Source organism: Notothenia rossii, assembly GCF_949606895.1.
Source record: "Notothenia rossii genome assembly, chromosome: 6".
NCBI classification, from domain to species: Eukaryota; Metazoa; Chordata; class Actinopteri; order Perciformes; family Nototheniidae; genus Notothenia; species Notothenia rossii.
The window spans coordinates 77724361-77749580 of NC_136909.1; the positions used below are offsets into that span (position 1 = coordinate 77724361).

The 25220-nt window shown below is 42.1% G+C and overlaps 1 protein-coding gene across 5 annotated transcripts in view; it reads left to right on the top strand.

The window, feature by feature from the left end:
* The window catches only part of LOC307043194 (ankyrin-3-like), a 96993-nt gene that overhangs the window by 58845 nt on the left and 12928 nt on the right, over nt 1–25220 (top strand). For 4 of the 5 annotated variants that reach the window (XR_013809296.1, XM_079687499.1, XM_079687500.1 and 1 more), the window contains exons 24-38: nt 6750–6873; nt 8202–8213; nt 10829–10931; nt 11724–11774; nt 12331–12440; nt 14040–14072; nt 14938–15162; nt 15534–15688; nt 16181–16392; nt 16620–16827; nt 17171–17267; nt 19204–19432; nt 19531–19656; nt 20080–20202; nt 20740–20766. Coding sequence is in view for 4 of the 5 variants with exons in the window: in XM_079687499.1 (XP_079543625.1) it covers nt 6750–6873; nt 8202–8213; nt 10829–10931; nt 11724–11774; nt 12331–12440; nt 14040–14072; nt 14938–15162; nt 15534–15688; nt 16181–16392; nt 16620–16827; nt 17171–17267; nt 19204–19432; nt 19531–19656; nt 20080–20202; nt 20740–20766 (1835 nt within the window). In the remaining variant the exon portion in view is untranslated. The remainder of the gene's footprint in view (nt 1–6749; nt 6874–8201; nt 8214–10828; nt 10932–11723; nt 11775–12330; nt 12441–14039; nt 14073–14937; nt 15163–15533; nt 15689–16180; nt 16393–16619; nt 16828–17170; nt 17268–19203; nt 19433–19530; nt 19657–20079; nt 20203–20739; nt 20767–25220) is intronic. The other variant, XM_079687502.1, reaches the window with a different exon arrangement.

The window sequence follows — 25220 nt, forward strand, 5'->3', positions numbered from 1 at the left end:
TGCACTGATTTTTTACTTTGTGCTATGTGATATCATTTTCATTAACATATGCATGTTTCACTATAAATCTCACAGTCCGGGCCGATGTGCCGGAAACTACTATTCAGCTTTGCTGCTACTTCTGAAAAGATAATATCAAGGGAAGAATCTGAATGCAAATCCAGTTTTTGGAATAAATCTATTTAAAGACATTTATTTTGAGCTGTTTTACCCTTGAATCTGGTCTTGGTTTTCAAGGAGGTTAAAGTGTTTGTTTCTATTCACAAACTGACACTGCTGATGTTATTTTCACTGCAACTCAAAAATAAAAACAAGGCCAATGTGACTCACTTTAGAGTTCACGTGACCGATTATGAAAAAGTCCTGCATTGAGTAAATGAAATAATCCTGTCTCACTGTAAACCTCAATAAATAACACAACATTCACCATAACATAGTTAGCATCAGAATAGCTTCTGTAGCGCTGCCAGGTCACATTGTTTCATGCTGCCCACTTCAGTCTTCTGCCTTTTGTTTTGGAACCAGCGAGCCAACAGGCCTGCAAAATTGATGAGCTTGTGCATGGGCCGTTGCCTAATGGACATTCAGGGGGGGGGGGGGGGGGTGTTGGAGTTTCTATGTCAGGTGATACAGCTAGACTCAACAAGTTGCACGTACACACACATATCAGGTGATAAAGGATGAGTTTGCACTGTGGCTGTATGATGAAGATCCTCATTGGCATAAATATGATTCAGTGTGTTATCACTACCATGCAGGAATTGTAAATAGGATTCCACGGCCTTATGTCCTCCACATAAACTGTTTATACTGTGCGTATAATACATCAACATTGTACTCGTGCAGGGCGGTACAATGATATTCGCTTTCAGAAACAGAAAGCAGCACAAGACTGGCTTTATTCAGCTGACAGCACTCACTCCTTCATATTGTGTGTGTGTGTGTGTGTGTGTGTGTGTGTGTGTGTGTGTGTGTGTGTGTGTGTGTGTGTGTGTGTGTGTGTGTGTGTGTGTGTGTGTGTGTGTGTGTGTGTGTGTGTGTGTGTGTGTGTGTGTGTGTGTGTGTGTGTGTGTGTGTGTGTGTGTGTGTGTGTGTGTGTGTGTGTGTGTGTGTGTGTGTGTGTGTGTGTGTGTGTGTGTGTGTGTGTGGGTGTGTGTGGGTGGGTGTGGGTGTGCGCGTGTTTCCTCTCATGCTTTCTATGGATACCATAGCCACACTAATTGTACCATCTTTAGCGCAACTTAACTCCTTGTTGTGCTCTGCTGTCTCTCAGAGTAGAGTATCTCTGTAATCCCTGACTGGCATTAGAGGTCGTTACTACAGTTGGTATGCTGAAGGTCTTTAACTGTCAACTAGAGCTGCAGAAATTAAATGATTATTTGTTAAATATTAAGTATAGTAAGTAAATCTTTTGATAATCAATTATCAGCAGGTTGATTCATTTTCTAAACAATCTAAATTGTATTATTCCAGCTCCTTACATTCAAATAGTTTCTGGTTTTCTTTACACTTCTATGACAGTTAGGCTGTGGCTAAGTGGATAGAGTGCTGGACTTCAAATCAGGGGGTAGCAAGTCCGAGTCCCACTGCAGTCAGCATGTTGTGTCCCTGGGAAAGACACTTCACCCCAAATTGCTCCTGTGGGGATTGTCCACAGTCCTGAATGTATGTAAGTCGCTTTGGATAAAAGCGTCTAACAAATGACATGTAATATAACTCAAACAGTTGTTGATCGTACAAGACATTTAAAAAAAAAACTATTGAGGAAATAAATAAAACATTTCCCTTCAATGAAAAGAATCGTTAGTTAACTGACAAGTAGCTACATATTACATACTTTTTCTAACTTTACTTTATCTTGTGAGAGTTTTAGTCAGTGTGTAGGCTGTAAGGAAGAAAATGTTGCCCAATAATAATTTAAAAAAAAGGGAACATGAGGGTGGTTATTTCATCATTATTGTATCCCCACTGCGAGTTTGACATGCAGCAGGCATGAGGGAAAAAAAGACAGGAGGACATTTTTCTTCTCGTCTCTGTCTCCTCTGAATTTCCAAAGCATTTGATCCAGCGACCTGTCAGCTGACTGCTCTCCACTGAGCGGTAAACATTCAGCGAGCCTCCTGTTGACTCTCTTCAGTCGGAGTTTCTGGATGCTGTTGAGCCAAAGGGGCACGGAGACTTTCTCTCTTTAAATCCAATGAGATGAGCTTTTCTGAGCCTCCTGCAGGAGTATTAACCCCGGTGTGGCCGCAGATGGCTTTACTCCCAGTCTTTCTGAACTGCAATGTGCACTGTGTTGCAGTGAGAAGACGCAAAAGTTAAAAAAAAATTGAATTGTGTGACTTTCCGGAGAGAGGGAGGCGGAGATGTGCGCAACAGTGCATTTTTGGTCTTTGTGGAGTTAAGTGCGTGGGGTGAAGAGAGGGCAACATTTTCCATCAGCACGAGAAGCACTGAATGGACCACTTGATAGTCCTCACCTCTCACTGGATTTACTCTTCATTCTGGGGACGTTTCGCGGAGCACTAGAAATTCCTCAGGAAATATAAGAATAGTTGCGATCAATATGGCTGCGTTGGAAAAAGGTAAGTCGTGACTCGTTAGAGCGTCTGATGAAGTTTAAATGGAGTGATGTTGATGTTTTGAGGGTTAAAATGTAAAAATCAAAACAAAAAAACTAGAGGATAGATCGTAAATTGCAGACTGTCGAGAATGACAGATTCGCAAATTATTATTTGTATTTCCTTTTCAATGTATTGAAGGGATATATGGCAATGCAAACAGCTATTTGTTTTTTGTGGATATTTGTCTGCTGCTAGTGAGAGGTGACTTTGTAACACAGAAGGTGCTTTAGGCTTAAGTATATAATAGGAACAGGTGTGTGTGAATTTTGCGCGGTGGGTTATGTGTATTCGGCTATCTCAACTTGAATGGGACGGTGATATATTAACAGCAGCGCCGAGTCAATTGTTCTCCAGTTTTGTCAAGTCAGACAGAAATAGCTGGAAAAACACCGGAAGTAATGCGCTCAAATTTACCATCAAAATAAAAGCACAACATATTCTTAACAAAACAAACGTTTACTCTGACATGCAAACAAAATGTACAGAGATGAGTATTTCTAAGTAATTAAATATCGATTTAGTATGTTCTAATTCCTTCTTGTAACTGGAAACAAACTGCAGTAAGTCCTAACTGTTGCATTTGTATTAATTTGCTTAATTTATATTAGGGCTGTCAAACGATTAAAATGTTTAATCAGATTAATCACAGCTTAAAAATTAATTAATCATGATTAATCACCATTCGAACTATGTCCAAAATATGCCATTTCTTTATTGTTGTGGGAATGGAAAGATAAATGAAAGAAGGCGGATATATCTATTTAACATACAGTATGTATGTTTTATAACATTGTGCTGTGTGTCCAAATGAAAGACAGCCCACACACCTATCAATCATCAAACCGTTGTATCGATGTACATAGAGGTGTACTGCAGCAAAAGTATTCTCCGTCAGGACTTCCTGCAACAACACCACGCCGTTATCTTGATTCTTATTGGCCAGAAGACATTATCAAAGATGTTCTATTGTAAGACGATAGGCTTGTTTGAGACAAGCGAGACCTGCGCAGACCTGCGCAATTTCGATCAACGTCTTGCTAGTGCGTTGCATGATGGTTAGTCATTTTTCTCTGACTTGCTCTGGAGGCTCGCCTACATGAGACGTTGAAATCTCGCGGGAGAAAGACGCCCGCAGCCTTGAGAGCGAGGCGCGGCGAGGCGGCGCAGTTCCTCTTCACGGGCTGCGGAAGCGAAATGCTTGATGGGAAACGACTCGCTGGTATCTCGAGCTGAGCGCTCATTGGTGGTTTTTACCACGTGCTGGTGATGAAACTCTCCAATTGGCTCGGCAAAAGTTTGTTGTTGTTTTGTGTCAGTTTTACGTCGCCCCCGCCATTAACATTTTTCATAATTGTTCCACAATGTTTATCATCATGAAATTAATATCTATATATGTTATACTATACTTGCACTGCTTACCGTTTCCATACTTTATATATCTTAGCATATTCATACACACTGTTCATGCTCACAGGCTGCTGTGTATATTCATACCCCTCAATGTATTCATCATTCAATTCATTCTATATTTTATTCTGTAGATTGTGTACATTACTTTTCACTTTACTTCTTGTTGCACTCCTGGTTGGAAGCTAAACTGCATTTCGTTGTCTCAGTACCTGTAATATGTGCAATAACAATAAAGTTGAATCTAATCTTGAGCAGGAACAAATGTATGTACTTAGTACGCATTAACGATTAAACACATGTGTGCATTCTTTCTAAATGCAAACCGAGTCAAGCCGACTCCGGAGGTGGCGGTATGCACCTTAAAGTTGTTTGCAATCCGCCAAAAAACCGAGAGAAAAAGAAGAAGAAGGTGAAGAAGGAGAAGAAGAAGAAGAAGAAGAAGAAGAAGCCGACTCGGAGCTGTCCGACTTCAGGCGAGCTTTTTGAGACCTCCCCCGGCTGCGATCGGCTATTCTCGTCTACTTTCGAGGCAAGCCGCAACGCGTCTCAAACAAGCCTGATCACTACGTGACAAAAGTTTTCAAAACCGTTTCTGGTCTTCGGTATTTCCAGGCAAGTGGCCACTGAAATCAATCTTACTAACTGCTGTCTGTGCAATTTACTCCGCACGAGTTGGCGGACTTTATTTAGTTTACTTTAACATCATTTTTCATGGTGGGGCTAAGGTGGGGCTAAGCCATATCCTGGTATGGCTGTAGCCTACCCCAGCCATACGCTGGTGCTGCCACTGGTGGGATGTATGGGGCGGGCCATTCTGCGCATGCGTTAAATGCGTTAAATATTTTAACGCAATTAATTCAAAAAATGAATTACCGCCGTTAACGCGATAATTTTGACAGCATTAATTTATATAGATAAATACTACATGTTAATAGCATATATCCCCGCCCCCTCTCTGGTCGCTACAATGAGGAAAATAAATTACGGGCCAAAAGTTTTATTTACAAGTATTAAAAGTAAGCAGAGGACACCAAACCAACTGAGACCTGTCTGTCAGTGTCCGCTGCATCTACGCACACACTGTACCACACACACCTAAAACACACACACGCACATACAGTTCCTAAAAAAGGCTACAGCCGTTGTGTATTTTATTATGTGAAGCACTAAATGGTTTTAGAAAAATATTGACTCTTTGTTTGTAGATATCTACTAAACTAAAGCAAATAAAAAGAGTAGGCCTGTTATACTGAGTGATATATATTTTACACACTGTTCTGCTTTCTGCACGGACCTCACAGCTGTTCTCACTGTAAACATCGCGTCGCGATGAAAGCAGTTAATAAAATAATATCCAGGGGATGCATGCAGAGCTGTCATTGGCTGAGATAAGTCCGGCCGTGAGTCACGACTTTTTGAAACATCTCTGTTCCCTGAAATGCATCCACGAAGGAGCCGTGGAGGACCGTGGAGGACCCATCAGTGTATCCTCGGTTATAGCTCCTCCAGAGAGCCTCCTCGACGCTCGATCCTTGGTCCTCGAAGTGCATTTAGAGAAATGAGATATCCTTCAACATGGCGCGCTGAAATTCATTTCCGGGTCACTACCGGAGGACCGAGGAGTCGAGGAGTCGAGGAGTCGAGGAGGGGGATTTGATGAAATGAGAAAGAGCCAAGGCGTATTTGACTGCACAGATCAACTGCATCACACTTTTATAAGCCTTCATTCCTGTTGTAAACAGTAGAAGTTGCACACAAGTTAGTCATTTATTCAGGAATCGTGGTGAATGCGGCAACGTCCACCCAGACGAAAGCATTTACATCTATACCACAGTATTTCCCTAAGATAACTTTGAGGTGATTATTTAGTTTGCATATTGCTTTTGTAGAGTTGATTTGAGCACGTGGCTCCATACGTTTTAAATAGTTAATGTTAGCTTTTTTATCTTAATTGAGGTTTGATAATCACAATCCTTTCACCTGAAGTTTTATTTTGAAATTAAACACAGGAAATGCTTAATTTAACGTCATCTAGCTTGCCACTGTTGCTGGTGTGTGATCGGAGTGCGGCAGTATTGAAGGCAGGGGGAGGGGCTGCGGTGAAGGAGCGCAGTGTTTGCAGGCAGTACAGAGCAGGACATGAGGGAGAAGGGGAAACACAGTAGCCGCTCCGCCGGCTTCATTGACCGGCGTGTCATCGTCCACCGGTCCGCTGATCGAGGTGCTGCTCCGCTCTCTCTGCTGTTTCTCTGCTGTTTGTGCCCAGGCTTTGGGTCTCTGTTAAAGCCTCTGCTGCGCGCTGTGTGTCAGTGTTGTGAAAGGAGCTGCGTTTGGTTTTACAGGAGAGCTCCAGATATACCGCAAAGTGGCATTGCTGTTTATGGCATTTTTCTACAAAATTATTATTGTTTTACCTCTCTAACGGGCATGCATTGGCGCTGCTCAGTGTTCCAGCTTCATGTTGTTGTTGTGTCTCAGTCAAAATGAATAGACAAAGTTGCAGTGGGCTATGCAGTTGCAGTGAGGTAGTCTAGTATGTGGGTTTAAATAAATTATCCAAGGCCTCCTCTAAGTAACATAATCTGATAAGTGAAAGAATGATGTCGGCAGTGTGGGCTTTTTTTTCTTCTTCTTGAGATGCCGCATCGCCTCTCTTTGCCTGGATTGGCTTTTTGAGATAACAGGAGGATTTTATGATTTCATCCCCTCCACCAGGTGAGGATGCGATGACCGGGGACACGGACAAATACCTGCGGCCTCAGGACCTCAAAGAGCTGGGGGACGACTCCCTGCCTCAGGAGGGCTACATGGGTTTCAGCATAGGAGCCCGCTCAGCCAGGTAAGCACCTGTCATTTATATTATTAAATTCACTGGTGTACTGGTGCAGTGCAGACAACTACTATTTCCAACTTGTCCTTAGAATATTGTGGCCAGATTATGTTTATATCTATTATCAATTCATGAGGTGGTTGTTCACCCTATGATGGCAATGCTTTGGTATGGATATTGTTTAGTCTATGTTGGACTGAAATAGACCATATAATGTACAGCCCCACCAACACACACACACTCAAACAAAAACAGAATAATGGAAATTGCTAGCGATAGCATCTGGAAAGTTGCCATGCAATGATTCAACCTGACAAAATGATTCAGCGTTTTGTGTGGCCTCATTCAGACCCATGCAAAGATTACAAATGGGCCATAGTGTAACACAAGAGATACGAGCTGTATCTGTGACAGTGATGCCTTTGATATCCTTGATGAACAGCTGCACGTAGGGATTCTCTACAGGCCCACCTAGCTACAGTTTCCAATAGTGGACAAAGTGTGTTGTGGAAAACTGGCAGGCTCCAGTGAAAGCACATCAGCAGCACACACAGGAGGAGTGTGTGTGGACGCAGTGTGTGTTGTTGCCTCGCTGACAGATGGCAGACGTACTGTGATGGTTGGATTGATAAAAACAACTACACTAACTGTGACAGGAAGCTGCTTCAAACAACAGGTCTCAGCAAATAAGGAAAATATTCCATGTAAAGAATGATGAGCTTGGTGGGTAGTTTATTGGAAAGAGTTTTGAATTTAATGTGGGAGTTATTGTTTGCATAACATTGTTATTATTAAAGTGTAAAAAGGTCTGTGGCCACATTTGATGTCTGAAGTCATTTTCTCAGAATTACTGTTTGTTTACCTTTGTTAACAGTTTATTGGTATTTGAGGGGACTCCAGACTAAAGCTATTATTGTGAGAAATATTATTATCTCCATCTGATACAGATTAGAGCGCCGTACAAAAACTGTTAACTTTTTCGTGTAATTGCGTTGTAGAATAGAAGTTGAGATGGTGCAGGGTTGTGTATTTAATGCTTTGAAATACTGTAATTATTGATCAATTAATGTTTGATGCTGAGCTACTTCTTTTCTTTTCCCTTACCTTTCTGTTTATGACATCGACATTGCATGGTTTGCTTTTTGACTGGGCTGCATACACACACACTAAAACCTATAATCGCTTGTGCCTAGTCGTTGAGTGCAACCATGCAAAAGTTCAGCTTCAATGTCATATGGGGGGAAAAGAAAGCCACATCCTGCTTGAATGTCTCCAAAATGCTTTGCTTTTCACACTTCTATTTTGATCTTCTCCTTGCACCGTGTCCCTCATTCTAGCCCTAGACTCAGGTAAGAAAAGAATAGTCGTTTTAGTAGTTGTAGACGCCATTAGCTGTGAATGTTGTCCCCCCCCCCCCCCCCCTCACCCTCTGTACTACTACATAAAACCGCTAACCCAAACCACAAGTCATTCATTGTGATTAGTGTCATCCAGTGTTGCTGTTTGTGGTATAACAGTTTTGTTGTCGCCGTGACGTTTTGTATTTTAAGATTGTTGCTCATTTGATCTGATCACCATCCACCATATTTGATCATCCTTCTTAAAAAAATCATCTTATCTTCAAACTGAAAATGTATTTTTTCATGCAGGTTTGAAAAAAAGCTGGAAATTAGTTAATGAAAGCCACTCTTGTTTTGCAGAGTTTTTCAGTTTGAGTTGTGTGGACTCATTTTATAACTTTTCGATGTGGCTTGTTCTTAAGTGGCACTTTTGTAGTGCCACTTGGTGTAACTTCCAGGGATCAACACATCAGGTTGTTAATATCCACAACTTTTATCCAATTTAATTAACAATAATTGGACATTTATCTGGATGATTCTGGATGTGAAATCATGGTTTGCAGAGATGGAAACTTGATGAGATTTCTCTGGATTCTTTATTTAAGAATTTAGAAATCATCAAGGACAGACAGGCGGTCACACATACACAGATGCATCCGCGCACAAACACTTACCTAAACAAACAATGACTCAAACATTTGTCTCTTTAGGTCCACATAGACCTAGGATCATTTGTACATAAAAAGAGATGTGAGAAAGAAATGAAACATGTTTCTGGATAATGGAAAGTGTAGTTTAAGGCAAGGCAGACTTATATATATATAAAAAAAAAAGAAGATGGACATTTATTAATCCCTCGTGGGGGAATTGTTTCTCTGCATTTGACCCCTCCTAGTGTTAAGAGCAGTGTGCTGCCATTTTGAACGGCGCCCGGGGAGCAGTGTAGGGAACGGTGCCTTGCTCAGGGACACCTCGGTAGCACTTGGTCTTGCCGGGACTTGAACTGGTGACCTTTCAGTTGCCAAGCCAACTCCCTATTGACTTCGCCACCACCACCCATATATCTACAGTTAAATGATTGGATTGGTGTGGAAAGAGGGACAAAGGGGACAGAGAAGGATGGGGTTAGAGGAATTCAGTGAATAGAGAAAAAGTCAAACAAGTCTTCCATTGAGTAAACCGTCAGATAACCAAAGAGCAACAAATCTGAAATGGAGACAGTAGAGAGAGGAAGAGATGATGGGACAGCTTTATGAAGAAGAAGTGCTGGGAGTTGGCATAACGTCCAGGAATAGATGACAGACGATAAAGAGGACAGCCAAAATAATGAGCAGTGAGGCAGGAAATGGAAAAAAGCTTGGATGTTTAGAGAAGAGGATAGACAGGATGAAATAAAGGATGAAGCTGTGAAGAACAAACAGAGTCTGGCTGAGAGCTGGGGGGGGGGGGGGGGGGTAGCGCCATGCTGCCATGCCAGCGAGTCCATTCAGACCGTACAGAGTCGCTTGGTAACTTCGATGGTGGGGTAGGCAGGCTGTGCTGAATAAAGGGCTTCTCTCTGTGCTGAATAGTGTGCCCACTCAAACATGCTGAGCTCTGCATTTTATCCCCTCCTCGCTCCCCCCCTCTCCCCCACTCCACACACACACACACACACACACACACACACACACACACACACACACACACACACACAGGTCACATCAATACACACACACACACACACACACACACACACACACACACACACCACACACACACACACACGTCACATCAATACACACATATGTAGTATGCACAAATAAAGCACAGAGATGTCGGCTTTGTCACTGGCATTGTATCTCTTATAGTGCGCAACCATATAAAATATCATCGTGTATTATTTATACTTTTTGCCCATACCAGTGCGCAACATTTAACTCACTGCTACGCCTTGATCAAATCCCCGTAGCAAAAACAGCACAAGACAAAAAAAACCCTGAAAGGAATCGGCACTGCATTGAGAGGATGCAAAAATAGGCACAAGTCGCCACACACACAGCCGTACAGCAGACTGCAGCAAGACAGATAGAAGCAGACTAGCGTCCCTTTTATGTTTTTGCTGCTCAGAATCAGGTCTAGGTCAGCTGCTAATCTTAGACCAAAGAAACGTCAGTCCTCAAACACAAGTATAATTTAGCTGATTCACTTTCAAGCAAACGTCATTTCTTTATACTGTCAAAACAAGGTTGGCACAAAGACGTCGACTAATCCATCATATTTCATACACGTTATATCCGTGTTCGTGTATCACATTAACCATACTCCTGTAGCAGTCTAAACAGCCGTCTGCTTTCTATAAGTCTGTTCCTATTTCCCTCTATCTCTAAATGCAAACAACACTGACCTCACATTTCCATCTCTGAACAACCTGCTGCAGTATCTTATCTTTGCTCAAACTGCGGGCTCTTCAGCCTCTCCCTCTCTATTTTCCACTTATGGACTCTCTCTGTCCAGCGAGTAAAACAACCTGGTTCCCTGGAGGTTGCATGTAGTAATGGATTCCTTGCTTTTTGTTTTGTGTCGTGTTCCCCTGCCCGTCACTTGTTGTTGCCCACGGCACCGGGTTGCGTGGTAACATGTAGCCTCCGCTCCTTCAGTTCGGATAGGTCCAACACACTCAACCGGAGCTCCTTCGCTCGGGACAGTATGATGATTGAAGAGATTCTGGCGCCAACAAAAGACACGGTAAGACCATTTATCGTCATATTTAGTGTTTTTATCTCCACACTCTGTCTCTTTTTAACCTTCTATACCCAGCCCAACCCAGCTCTATGCTCACTGTTACTTCCTTGACATTTTTTACGTTTGTTTTTTAAGCTTTGATGCCTCTCTTCTCACTAGGTGCATCTCTTATTTTCTTATTGTCAATGACTTCTTAGGGGAAAAAACAGACTGTAGAATTAAAAGTAGGGTGGCGTTACTTCTCTTGCAAAGAGGTCATAACAGAAGCAGTGTTGATGACATGCTTCCTCTTGCCAAAGTGCTGAGGGAGAGTATATAGCACCTTGACGAAGAGTTTATTCAAACCTAAGGGCTTCAGGAGGCCCCTCTTTCCCTCCTCAGGGAAAACCGCTGTGTTTTGCAGAGCCTGTTTCATGCTTGTTTTGGTAGTCAGGAGCAAAAACAGAAACTGTAACCTTTTATAATAAACAATTTTAGTAATATAACTCAAAATGTCCAATGAAATATTTTTCCCATATGAAACTAGTTGAAAATATACAAACAGTCAAATTGTTGATTCTTTCGTGGTGGTCCGTTTAGGTGCCATGTGTACTATAATCTGCTACATTTGATAGATAAAGTTTCATTTGGGGATTGTTTGCCTGAATTGTAGGACCATATCATCCTCATGGAGAGCGGATTAGGTTTTATTAGATGGAAATTGGATCCTTTAGTGAAACAAAGCACCATAAAGTCATTTGTCTGGACCGCACGGTGCCCTCTGTGACGTCTGAACTGTCTCTCTTCTCCCCTTAGCTTCACAGTGTCTGTAATGACATATCCTATTTGGTTGACCCACTCAATAAGGTATAAAGAGTTCATGGATGTCAGACTCATTTGTCAGTTTACCATCTTTCATCCAGCTCTCATTGCTCTTGGGTTTTTGAGTTGTCTGTATATTTGTTTGTTTTGGGTCCATTCCACTCTCATTGTATTCCTTAGTGGGGGTCTGTCTTTAGTGAATGGTCATTCCCATGCTACTGTCAGTCTACATGAGCTCCCATGTTTCGATTTTCACATGAATAATGGTTATTATAACGCTGGTTGGGTAGTGACAAATTGTGTGTTATCAAGATGAGGATATGTGTGATAACCCAGATAACATTTAACAAAACGTGGGTTAAAGTTCCACCGTCACGTCAATAGAAAAACAGAATGCCATCCCACATGTTTGTTCGATAACATGTCGGGGAAAAAAGAAGAAAGATTCATTCTTGTCAACCTCTATGTCCGCCATTTATTTGTTCTGTCCTTATATTCCACGTTCCTATTTCTCATCTCCCATCTCTATCTGCCTCCCTATCGCTGTTAAACCTCTTCTTTCTCTTCCATATCTTTTCCTCCTGCTCTCTTCCTCTCCCAGCACCTGGCTGTGACTAGAGTCTACAGCACTGAGTGTATGCGGCGCTACAGCTGGACCCCGGACACCGTGGACCACAGCCACAACACTGTGTCCAGCCCCATTCACTCTGGGTAAGAACAGCTGCACTGCCTCCGTCCATACATCACGATATGTCTACCAGCATGCGCACACGTGCACTACAAACTAGGGCTGTCCTCATACTAACGGCCCGTCCACACACAGGCATGAACAAAATCTTGAAGCTGGTCGTGTCTGAAGCTTTGCGATTTTTTGCGACCAACAACCTATCACATGAATCTCCCGCCCCCGACATACAAAGCAATAGCAATGTTAAAACGAAGTAAACTGGATATAAACTCTCCAAACAGGCGAAAAACCTACCAGTTTCACCCACTGTCTCTGCCACCTCCCTCCATGCCTGGTTCCTCCGGTTTGTATCCCGGTAAATAGTTCTGGTCGTAAAGAACCGGGTGATTTGCTACCGTAATATCTCGTTTGGAATATGAGGAAATGAACTGCGGTCTGGTTCTCCCAGCTTGCACGCGGTTTGATTGGCTAGCGCTTGCACTGGCGGGATTTGCATAAACGGGATTTGATTGGCTGATGCCAAGCATCGAAAGCATCGGGAGCATCAAAAGTTGAACATTGGCTCAACTTTTGATGCTCACGATGCTTACAAAGCCATGCTCCGCTCCCCACAATGCAGTTCGGCGAAGATTAAAAATGTTCTACGTCACCCCATTCAAGTGAAAGATTTTTTTCATGCCTGTGTGTGGGCGGGCCGTTAGACATTTCAGACAACCTATTGATAAGTTGATTTAATCGACAGATCTGTAGAAATGAGTTTCTACACAAAGAATCATGCAACAATCTAAATCTTGTGTTTACCAGGGATGTGTTGATAAGATTTTTGGATCATTTAGCATGAAAGAATTACTAATGGATTAAATAAATCATCTTAAACTAAAACATCCTAGAGAGGCAGCCCTACTGCATGCAAAAGCTGCATGTACATCCTAATAACTATTGCATAAATCGCACATTTTCTATGCACACAACTGCTGTATTTTCTTTTGTCCCCCCCCCCCCCCCCACCCCAAAGAGTCAATATTCAGCAAGCCCTGCAGCACTGATGCAGACATGATGCAGGGCTGTGGGATTTCTGCAGTGCTGCTACTGTACACATTACATTACAGCAACAAAAGAAACAGTCTGTCCTCTAAAGCTCTCGTGTCATTCCATAAGTCTAGAGACAAAGTCCAGGCATCACCCTAATGTTCACTGACGTCAGCTCTATTCCTGTCATCACGGGAACAAAGTACAGACTCTCTGTGAGCTCATGGTGCTTGTCTTCTGTGTTTCATTTGGATAAAAGTGATAAGATTTGACGCTCACTTTGAATATATGACGTTAAATGCCTGCTTTATATACACGGAGCTGTGTTAGAACATCATTTAAAGCTTAATAATTTATTTAGTGTTCTCTGGGATCTGTCATGTCATTATTACTTTTTGTGTGTGTGTCTGTGTATTTCTATATTATTTAGTTTGTTGTCATGTTGCCCCTTCTTTCCCTTGGTTTTCCACCCCCGTATTTCTTTCATCTTCAGCAGTTACTGCAGATCCCCCACAGTGATTGTGAACCTTTGATACTAAAACTAGATTTCGGGGGTTTGCCTCCTGCATTGCCTCCATGTGTTTATTTTGCAGCCTCTCCTCCCCGCTCCCTCAGTATGACTCCAGGTGATGACTGCTGCTTTCACCTACGATGCTGCAGTGATGACTCCCACTCCTCCCCCCTTCTCTCTCCCTTCTCACCTCATCAGTCTCCCCCCCCCCCCCCCCTCTTAGCCTCCTCTACTCCGCCACCCTGTGCTCGTCTCATCCGCGTGGTCTGGTGTTTCATTTGCACTCCTTAGATATTAGAGGTGTTCAGTCAACGTGTATGGGAGTCTTTTCATCTGTCTTTCTCTCACATAGAATTACATTTCCCTCGAAACCTTACAGGGATTCTGCTTTTCTGCCAACATACACTATAGAAAGAAGCAACAATATACATAACGCATCACATTTTAGCTTTCGGTTGATCGTGCAAAATTCATGTTTTGCTCTTCTCCATCCTCACTCATTACTTGTGTCAATGATTATATTAATGGGATGCCGAAATTAGCTTTTAATTCAAAGACGCATCACATATTAATCACATTAACCCTATCTTGGTGAAACATCTGTGCAGGTGTTTAATATTCGATCACTGGATGCTGCTTTACCTGAAACTTGGCAAAAGTCTCACCTTGTGCCTCATGAATGGAAACTAAACTTTGCGACTTCATGAGCAGCACCCTGTTTAGTTTCAGACAGTGTTTAATGTTCTGAACTGAGGCAGGTGTAAGTGAGAACTGCAAACTTTCAGAACTCAAGGCATCTTTTTTTCTTCTTTCTATCATTCTCTCTGTCTCTTTCTCTTTTTCTGTTAATTTCTCTCTTTTCCTTACTTTGTTTTGGTGTACGGTGATCACAGCATGGAAATCGTCTTCCTTATTAGTTTCCGTGGTATGACTTCTGTCTTTATCTTTTATTTCTCTGACATTATTTGTTCACCTTGCAGGTTCTTGGTCAGCTTCATGGTGGACGCGCGCGGTGGTTCCATGAGAGGCAGCCGCCACAATGGCATGCGCATCATCATCCCTCCCAGGAAGTGCACGGCACCCACGCGCATCACCTGCCGCCTGGCCAAGAGGCACAAGCTGGCCTACCCCCCGCCCATGGTGGAGGGGGAGGGGCTGGTCAGCCGGCTGGTGGAGGTCGGACCAGCTGGGGCTCAGTTCCTGGGGTAGGACGCTTGGGATTTCTTTATGATGCATTGCAGTTTTCAGGGAGAACAGGGAACTGATCAAAGGGGATATTTTCCGATAAACTGTCCTAGGGAAGCTTTACAAGCTTTCAATTACTTCACACTGAACGCAGGTGAACCATCTAATGGAGAAATATAGTGTGGTTAGCTAAAGCTGCTCAGAAAAAACATTTTAACTACTATTGAAATTGACAATGTCCGAGTGAAGTTAAACTGCAACTTTAACTACGTCCATGAATGTCAGAGGTGGCCAATGCACATAATTGTTATTTAACTCCCCAGCTGCCCTAAAGATAATGGTTTAATCTAATAATTTCCTGAGTTATATTGTGTTCTACTTTCTCTTTCAGACCTGTGATCGTAGAGATCCCCCATTTTGGGTCCATGCGGGGGAAAGAGAGGGAGCTGATTGTGCTGAGGAGCGAGAACGGAGACACGTGGAAGGAGCACCAGTCTGACGCCAGACCAGAAGACCTCTTTGAGCTGCTTTCTGGAATGGATGAAGGTAAAGCAAAGGTTATTCAATGTGGCCCAACAATCATTGCCAATGATAATTAGAACAAATAAACTTTAATGCAAAGTTAATGGATGAAGGTGAACTTGAACCACTTAGGAATACCTATACTATTCAACCGAGGGCTATGTGTCAGCTGGTGTCCTAGAAAAACAGATTTCACTGCAGGACATGTGTTTCTCGTTCCTGTTTAGCCTACTTAGTGTCCTTTTTTGTATTGACCCTTGCCAAATGTCATACCTTAATAGTATCTAACACATAAAGTCATAATTCGTATCAGGTGATCATAACAAAGTGATACATTGTGTAACTTTTTATTATATTTTTTATTATATCATAACTTTTTTTTTTAACTTAATACTTTTTAATGCATGTAATATATGTAACATTAAGCTGTCTGTGGCTCTTTTCTGCTGTAACTACGTACATTTCCCCTCTGGGGGACTAATAAAGGTATTCTGATTCTGATATTTTATGTCACAGAGCTGGACAGTCCCATTGAGTTGGAGAAGAAGCGAATCTGCCGCATCGTCACCAGCGATTTCCCTCAGTATTTTGCTGTGGTGTCGCGGATCAAGCAGGAGTCTAACCACATGGGTCCGGATGGAGGCATGCTGTCCAGCAGCACCGTGCCCATGGTGCAGGCCTCGTTCCCTCAAGGAGCACTCACCAAGAAGATCCGTGTCGGCCTGCAGGTACAGCAGCACTTCTGAATCAGCTCAAATTCAGTTTCATGACTCAGCTTTTCAGTCGCAGAGACTGTCCACTGACCTATTATTTATTTATACTCCAGTCCACGCCTCCTCACATGCCTGAGCCATTTCATTTCAGAAAAAGTTCAGGGAAAGTTTCACTAAACATTTCTCAAAGTTTCATCAACAAACTATTTATTTGACTTCCTGTTGTTTTTCCTTCTGTTTAGGCCCAGCCCGTGCCAGATGACATGGCGAGGGCGATCCTCGGAAACAGAGCCACGTTCAGCCCCATCGTCACCGTGGAGCCCAGGAGGAGAAAGTTCCACAAGCCGATCACCATGACGATCCCTGTCCCGCCTAGATCGGCAGAAGGCCATCCCAGCGGTCACCGAGGCGACACTGCACCCTGCCTGCGTCTGCTCTGCAGCATCACAGGCAAGTAGACCTCTGAATAACTAGAGCATGACAATACTGGAGAACCTTTATCCAAAATGCTTCTACACGACTAGCATTCAGTTATTGAATTAGTCATTGTGTTCTTAGATGCTAATACATTTTATTTGTGACAACAGACATAGTTGTTCATTCTTAATTTCACATGAGACAGAGGTACTAACTCACCAGCCGTGGGCACATCAGTCCTACTTTGAAGTGAAAAGCAGCTCGATACAGGGAAGATGAAGAGCTGAGAAGATAAAAGGATGGGGATTACAAAAGCTAAAACACAGGTAATGTTGGAAAGGCACTGAGCTCATCTTTTGGCCCTTGTTTCCTGCAGGAGGGACGTCCCCCGCCCAGTGGGAGGACATCACAGGGACCACACCGCTGTCCTTTGTCACCGATTGCGTCTCCTTCACCACAAATGTTTCGGCCAGGTGAGAAACAAACATCTATTTTTTTGTTCGCAATGTATTGGATCACTATAAAAAACATTGCAACCCTTATTCTCCGAATCTGGGTGATAAATGCTTATTTCCAGTAAAGTATAAAACGTTATAAAAACATATTGTAAATGAAAATCGCATCCACATTTTCAATTTGGATAAATAAAGCTCTTTATTGATCTGTTTGTATCACTGTTGTGTCTTAAAGGGAAGACTTGTTTCGTATTCTTCTTATAGAAATAAGGGGCATGTTAATCCCAACTAAAGGTCACCACATTCAGCTGATCAAATGAAGTAGTTTTATTCAGCTCTGGTCCCACCAAGCATACGAGAAACGACCACATCTCAGTTGTTAGAAAATGATGAGAGGGAAGCACAAGGAATCAATCAGAAGTTGGCAATGAATCCCAGAATCCATCACAACAGGGAAAACTGAATTATAAATATGTACTCTAGACAGACATTGATTTGGTGTGACTTCAACATCTCCTTTTTCACTATCCTTTTCTTTCACCGCATACATAAGGAGCGCAGTTCCCTTCTTGTCTTACTCTAAAGGTTTTTGGAAAACTTTAACCTGCCAATACATTTAATTAGGTGTCTTGATTTTGAGGTGTTGTTTATTCTAGTATGCAAAGGCCTGTATACTCACATGATTCATCTTCTCTACACCCAAGTCATTTTGACTATACCATTTTGAGACATGCCTCTAAATCAGTGGTTCCCAACCCAAAGTTCTCAGGGGGGGGGCTCAGATGATTTGAGGCCAAATATCATATTTAGACTTTTTTTTTTTCTTTTTTTTTTTACATATAATTGTAACGCAATACATGATTGCCACTAAAAGCCTTGTCTCTACATTACAATAAATAATTGATTAAGTAGAATAACAATTCAAGTTAGTAGCTAATAAAGGCATAAAAAGACAGAAATGTATAATTCTTTCTTTAATAGAAATGTTTCTTCTGCCCGTAAAGTGTCCAAACCAGGCTTGTCTGGATAAGCGCATTTTTAAAACATATCATTGTCCATGCCGGTTTCAGTTGGATTATTTGTCACAGTTGCTCCGATCAGATTGATCTCTTCCATTTTATGGATTATTTACGACTTTTGAATCCACATAAACACATCGGCAAAATCCGGCTTACTTTGAGCATGTGTTTTAAACAGTTAATCCCTTTGTGAATTGTTTCCACTTGCGCCATCCTTTAATTTCTTCATACAGCGGGAATCCAAATGAATGAATCCTGAGTCCAATACCCATCAAAGTCACTCCAATAGTGCTCCTTAATTACGCTCTCATCCTCCTTTAACAAAATACTTCACATTCATCCATTTTGTAAAAGTAGTGGTAATATTTTGAGACTTTTAAACTTTAATTACCGCTGTTGCGCCCCCCCACCCCTTGTGTGTGTGTGTGGGGGGGGGGGGGGGGGGGGCGCAACAGCAGTAATTAAAGTTTAAAAGTCTTGGTTGCATTACGCAAAGTAATGCAACCAAGACTGTTAAACTTTAATTACCGCTGTTGCGCCCCCCCCCCCCCCCCCCCCACCCCTTGTGTGTGGGGGGGGGGGGGGGGGGGGCGGGGGGCGCAACAAAAAAGTATTGGTTGCATTACGCAAACTAATAAACTCTTATTCTAACTAGATTGGGATCATGTGGTGAGTGTGCAGCTTGATATTAACTGAGCACCCTCTGTAATTAGATTACTGGGAAGCTGTCATGTGTTTGTGTTCACCCTTCGGAGCAAAACCCAGCTAATTTGATTTATTGCTTTAGAAAAACACTTAGTATTTGTGTAATGCAAAGTACCAAACTTTAGGGTGTACATCATCGTAATAAAGGGCAAACCGTTCACTTGGCTGACTTCCTGATTTGTGTTTTCCTCCATTTCCTCTCTCTTTTTCCTCCAATGTCTCCTCCAAAGGTTCTGGCTCGCAGACTGTCACCAGATTCCTGAGACGGTGGGTCTAGCGTCTCAGTTATACCGGGAGCTGATCTGCGTGCCGTACCTGGCCAAGTTTGTGGTCTTCGCCAAGATGAACGACGCAATCGAGGCTCGTCTGCGCTGCTTCTGCATGACAGACGACAAGGTGGACAAGACCCTCGAGCAGCAGGAGAACTTTGAGGAGGTGGCCCGGAGCAAAGATATCGAGGTGGGGTTGTGGATAAAGAACAACTTTGAAAAATGTAAAAAAAAAAATGCATTATACGTTTTATCAACCACATCCTTTTGATCAATCTACTTCCGTAGGTTCTCGAGGGCAAGCCTATCCACGTGGATTGCTATGGCAACCTGTCCCCTCTCGCCAAAAGTGGGCAACAGCTTGTTTTCAACTTTTACTCCTTCAAGGAAAACAGACTTCCTTTCAACGTGAAGGTATAAAATATACCCCTCCTAAAACCCTCTCTCTCTGCTAGCATCGTCTGTCTCATTGTGAAGTCCTTTGCAAATGTTGGCAGAAATGTCAGTTCACCCTCTCCTAATTGGCTCGACATTTATAGCAATTTGCTTCTTGCGGTAAATGTTGTTATTCTCCTCACAGCAACACACTATAACTCAATTTTTGTCCTAGATTTTGACGCTAACAGCAAATGAAATGTACTCTGCCTGTTCTATCCTTAAATCTATTTAGTGTATGACGATATTCACATTTAGGAAGTGGAAATAGGTTAAGGTTGTAATAAATGGAGAAAACTCTATTCCTAGAGAAGCGAAGAAAAGCATTTTTTTTTTAACAGGGTTGTTATTGAAAGTATTTGTCATGGTCAACTCGTGATGCAATTTTTTTGCTGTCCTCAGATCAGAGATATGGGCCAGGAGCCGTGTGGCCGCCTCTCCTTCCTGAAGGAGCCTAAATCCATTAAAGGCCTTCCACAGACTGCCATATGCAATTTGAATATCACACTGCCAAACCACAAGAAGGTAGGATCCCCATGTTTGAATTGCTCACCTGTTTAGGCCATATCATACCATCTACATGTAAATTAAATTGAAATACAGAAAGGGATGTTGTCCGGACATCGAGAGGAGCCATTGAAGTTCATTTGGTCTAGAAAGGACTGCCTGCTGCTTGTGTCTTTTATTAGTGTTAAAGCCTGTGCCAGTCATAAGACCCCACAACGTACACATGCAGCCACACATGCACATCGTGCTTTGGTCTATTGCCTGGCTCACTGTGGGTTCATAAGAATTCTGCAAGAAGACGGCTCTTCTCATTTGTTTGTTTGTTGTGGTATTGATTGATCACAAGAAACTGAAATTGTTTTGCTTTTGCTTTTGTTATGTTGCTGTTTATTTTGTATTAACCCCGTAGATTATTTCTGATGCCTTTTGTTGTTTTTGCTGCTCCATTTTCACCCCCTGATTTGTTTTATTCCCGCCTCCCCGCTCACTATAACGTCCCTGCTCTCCATTGTGTCATCTCTCTCCTCTCCTGCAATGCATCTTGGAATACCACAGGATTTGGAGTCTGATCCTGATGATGAGGTAAAACAGATTCTTCATCATCACATGGAACTGCTTCTTCTTTGTCGTCCTTTTTGTTGGCTTTACTGCAGTGGTAGATATGCGTGTCGCAGATATTTTGTCTCTGTACTGTTCCTTGGTGTAACCAATGCTTCTGACTGCACGTTTTTTTTACACAGCTACGTCATTGCTGAAGTGACCCCGTTTAGTGCATGAGTGGAAATGGCAGTTATTTTAATCAGCAAGGATTTATTTATTATTGTCTTCATCCCAAAGTGCAGTGGAGCCAATTGCTGTGCCACACCTCAGCTTGTTTTCCATCTCTATCTTCCTTTCCATACATGTCCAACAGGAAATCACCATGTCTCCATCTATACTATTAACTCAAAAGAGGTTTCACACAGGACTATGTTACCTTTTTTTCAGCTAAAGATGAAACCCTAACCCTTATCATGTGTCTTCTTAGTCATCGTTTTTGTTGTATTTGGGGTTTCCTTTATCCACCCTTGTCCGTTGCTTGTGTGTAACAGGGAATACTAACTCCCCAGTTGCAAACATTTATAGGAGACTTTCATCAAAGGGAGATTATTTTTTATGTTTTAGTATTACATGTAGTGACCACGTGTAGTTATTAGTCAACATAAATATATAAACCCTCTTCCCATATAAAATGTTGATGTTGGACGATTCGGTACCCAGATTGTGTCTGAGTAAAAGCAATGTTCCAACATTCAACATAAAAATGAATGAAAAACCATAAATATTTTAGCTGTGAGTTAGATGCTTGATTTATATTGGGAAATGTAAATGATGGTTTACCTAATAATGATGTATCGCTCAGATAATTAAAATGTAGTTGAATAGGAACAAAAGCAGCATGCTCCGGTACAGTACGCGACGGTATGCACCTGAAGAGTTGGTTCGCTAATCCTAACCCTAACCCTAACCCTAACCAGTTAACATAGAATAAGAAGAGCACAAGCGAATCTCGCTGACTGAAGAGCCAAACATCGCCCGTGTGGACGTTTTTCACAGTTTCAGCGGAACAAATCACAATAGATTTTTTTGAGGACACAAACTCTGATCACTGGCATGAAAGATAGACCAACATTCATCACGCCAAGCTCCACTCCTTTACCTTTCACCTCGTTATTAACTGCATTGGCACTTAATGTTAACATATACTGTAAATCATGTAAAGGCGAATTCTCCATTATGAACATAATTCCTGGAGATGGGCTGAAGTCCTACTGTCCGAATCTCAAAATTGACACAATTATGAGTTTTTTAAAGAGGTGTACTTTGTCACCACATTTGACGATCTGAGGAATGTGTCCTCATGTTACGAGGGTCTCTGTTTGACTCACAAAGCTTACTGGGAGCTGGATTTTGCCCATACTAACTTTTTACTAGAGTAGGCCATTAAAGTCCATGTAATGTCCAAAATAAAAGTTATTCTGTGTTAATAAATCGCTTCATCACTTTCCACTGTTTCATTTGACATATCAACATCAATTATTCTTTCCATAAATACCCCCCAAATAACATGAAATGTGTGCCACTTTCCCGTGTTATTCCGCTCCGGTAGCGAAAAGCTTGCCAGCCATTAACCCAGCTGTGTGACGTCACACGTGGCAAACACCAGCCTCGTCTGGATTGTTTGTTTTGTATCCTTCCGCTATTTTCGCTCAACATATGTGTAACCGGACCTCGCTAAACTTTTTTTATCTAACAATTCATGATGGGGAAGCGATGTGTAGTTGTGAGCTGTGAATGTTTCCTGATTGCTATAAACATTGATCATGGGTGCTGGAAGATTGTGCACAAAACTCGGGTCAGAATTAAGTTACTACAGGTGTTATGCCAGCTTGAGCTAAATGTCACCAGAGTACAGTGAACTTGCCTACTGAAATATATAAAAGTTGAAGTGAAATAAGTAAGGCCAAAAATGAATTACGTCTGAATATCTTTATTATTTTTACCACTTTTAATTATTTGTGGGCTCGCACATATACCAAAATAGACTAATGTACACTGCAATAAAGATAAAATGTTACAAGTGAAAAATTAACAAAAGAACCCTTTTTTATTTATCAAACAGTAAATTAATACAATCTTACAAATTTGTGATTTGGAAAATGTTGTTATATTTACATGTTTCTTTGGAAAAATAATATTGTAAATGATGTACTTTGTAAATTATTTACATCATGCGAAACCATTTTAACCAGTTCAGCTGCATGACTTATGTCAAATTACAGATTTGGCCATTGAAATCCCTGATAGCGGCCTCCCGGCTCAGGGTAAGTCTTCCGTATCTCGGTTACAGCACATGCAGCGGGACTCTGATTTTTGGGCCGAGTAGGCCTACACCCCAGCACCAACGTACAAACTGTCGATAAGCTGTATATCGATACTTCCTAATGAAAAAAAAGTATAGGCCTACAGATTATAAATATATTTGGAGAAAAATAAAATGTTATGTAGTAGCCTACTATTATGTAGCAATGGTTACAAATTGGCTTATAACATGATATTTGTATTTTACTTGTACAAAATAAATATGAGGTTATACATGACTGCTTGACAGAATCATAGACCTCTTATATATTTCCTCACATGTGTAGTTGTTTCTTTTCTCAAGCATACATTGAACTTGCATACACAGAAAAAATAAAAGCCAAGCTGTTTTTGACTGCTTGAAATAGTTTAATGGTATCTTTAAAAGTGTACCATATCTGTAGCGACTAAAAGTATTATATGAAAGCAAAGCTGCAATAGGCAGTTGGGTCAATCAATATTTACTTACTGGTGTAGTGGGCCATCAACTGCTCTGTGTTGTTGTTTGTATTGAAGATACGCTATTTTCAGTGTCCAAACACTGAGACAGCCTTCTCTAAAGCCTGGGTGGCTAATAATGCACCTTGGTTTCTCGTCGGTGTCTTCTATCTGGCAGAGTCCTGCACGGGTCTGATTTTCAAGACCCGCTCCCGCCCCGCACCCGTGACGTGCAGTACCGAACCCGCCCCGCTACCCGCACATATTGCCAATTAGTCCCGCAACCCGACCCGACCCGCCGGCACATGATCCGCAACCCGACCCGAACCCGCATATATATAAGCAGTGACAACGTGCAATTATTAACAGACGCAGTTGCATATTTGGCTCAAAAAGCCTGGGATGTTGTTTATTTTCTCCATCTAGGATGATACCAAAAGCCTCCCAGACGTTGGATTTTGCTCTTGAGGAAGAGTTATTGAAAATGCTGTATTCTCCGCTATAGAGAGCTTCACCTCAGCCATTCAGAATGTGGTGCGCTCAGCAGCAGATAGATGCACTGCAGAGGTTATGATTATGCTCGGTACCGCGGAGGAGAGGTCTGAGGATTTAAACATTAAACTAAATTATTATTGTTTAAATATATTTATTATGCAACACCCGCAACCGGACCCGCATCATCTTTGTTTTACCCAGAAGTGAACCCGGAAAAAAGCGTTTGAAAAAATACCACCCGCAAATCACCTTTTTTGCGGGTCACCCGTCGGGTAGGCCTACCCGCGGATACCCGACCCGATGCAGGACTCTGCTATCTGGTCAGTAGGTTGCAAACTGTCTATTTGTTCCATCACCTGCCAGATCTCTCTGCAGCATACACATTCATCTGCAGTGGGCATGCTTTCACAGCATTGACATGTACACCTGAATATTGTACATAACATTAAAAAACAAAACAATATCTGCCGGACGTGTGAGGAACAGATGACAAATTAAGATCGACATTTAGTGCAGGTCAAACTAAATAAAACAGAATTTACCATTCAGTATTGCCGACTCGAGTCTCGCCGGCTGCGGAATCCGCTTCTCTTTCACAAGTTTCTGCCTCGTTGTTCGATTGCTGGGCAGGAGGCTCGTACTTATAAGGCAAAATGCCTTGAAGTGAAAGGCTAGCTGGTTCACTCTCTACTTCTGTAACTGAATCCAGATAACCCACTGAATCTGAGCTTGAATGATCGCTGTCGCTGTCGCTGTCTGAAGTTATCGCGTTGCTTGCCATTTGGACTGATTTGATCAAATGGCAATGTTTGCCACGTGTGACGTCACCGCTCGTTCGGGAGTGATCGGGGGCGTACTCGGCAAACTTCGGAACCAACATCGGTTTTTAACGTATATGTCATTTAATTATGACGAAACTTTAAACATTTTTATTTATTTTTATTCTGGTGATATCTAAACTACATGTTAAAAAACACCTGTGTTAGATGCATTACATGGCCTTTAAGAAGGCACATAATGCCTGTAGTTATGACATTGAGAAATGCAGTGAATGAAGGATGCAGGGAAACAGTCCATTACTCTCCAGAGGAGACACCACAGCACACCTGCACTGCCTCCTTGTGACAGTACTAACAGCATGTGCTGATTCACTAAAATAAAAAACAGCATTCGTGCACTGCAGTATTTAAGTTAACTACATA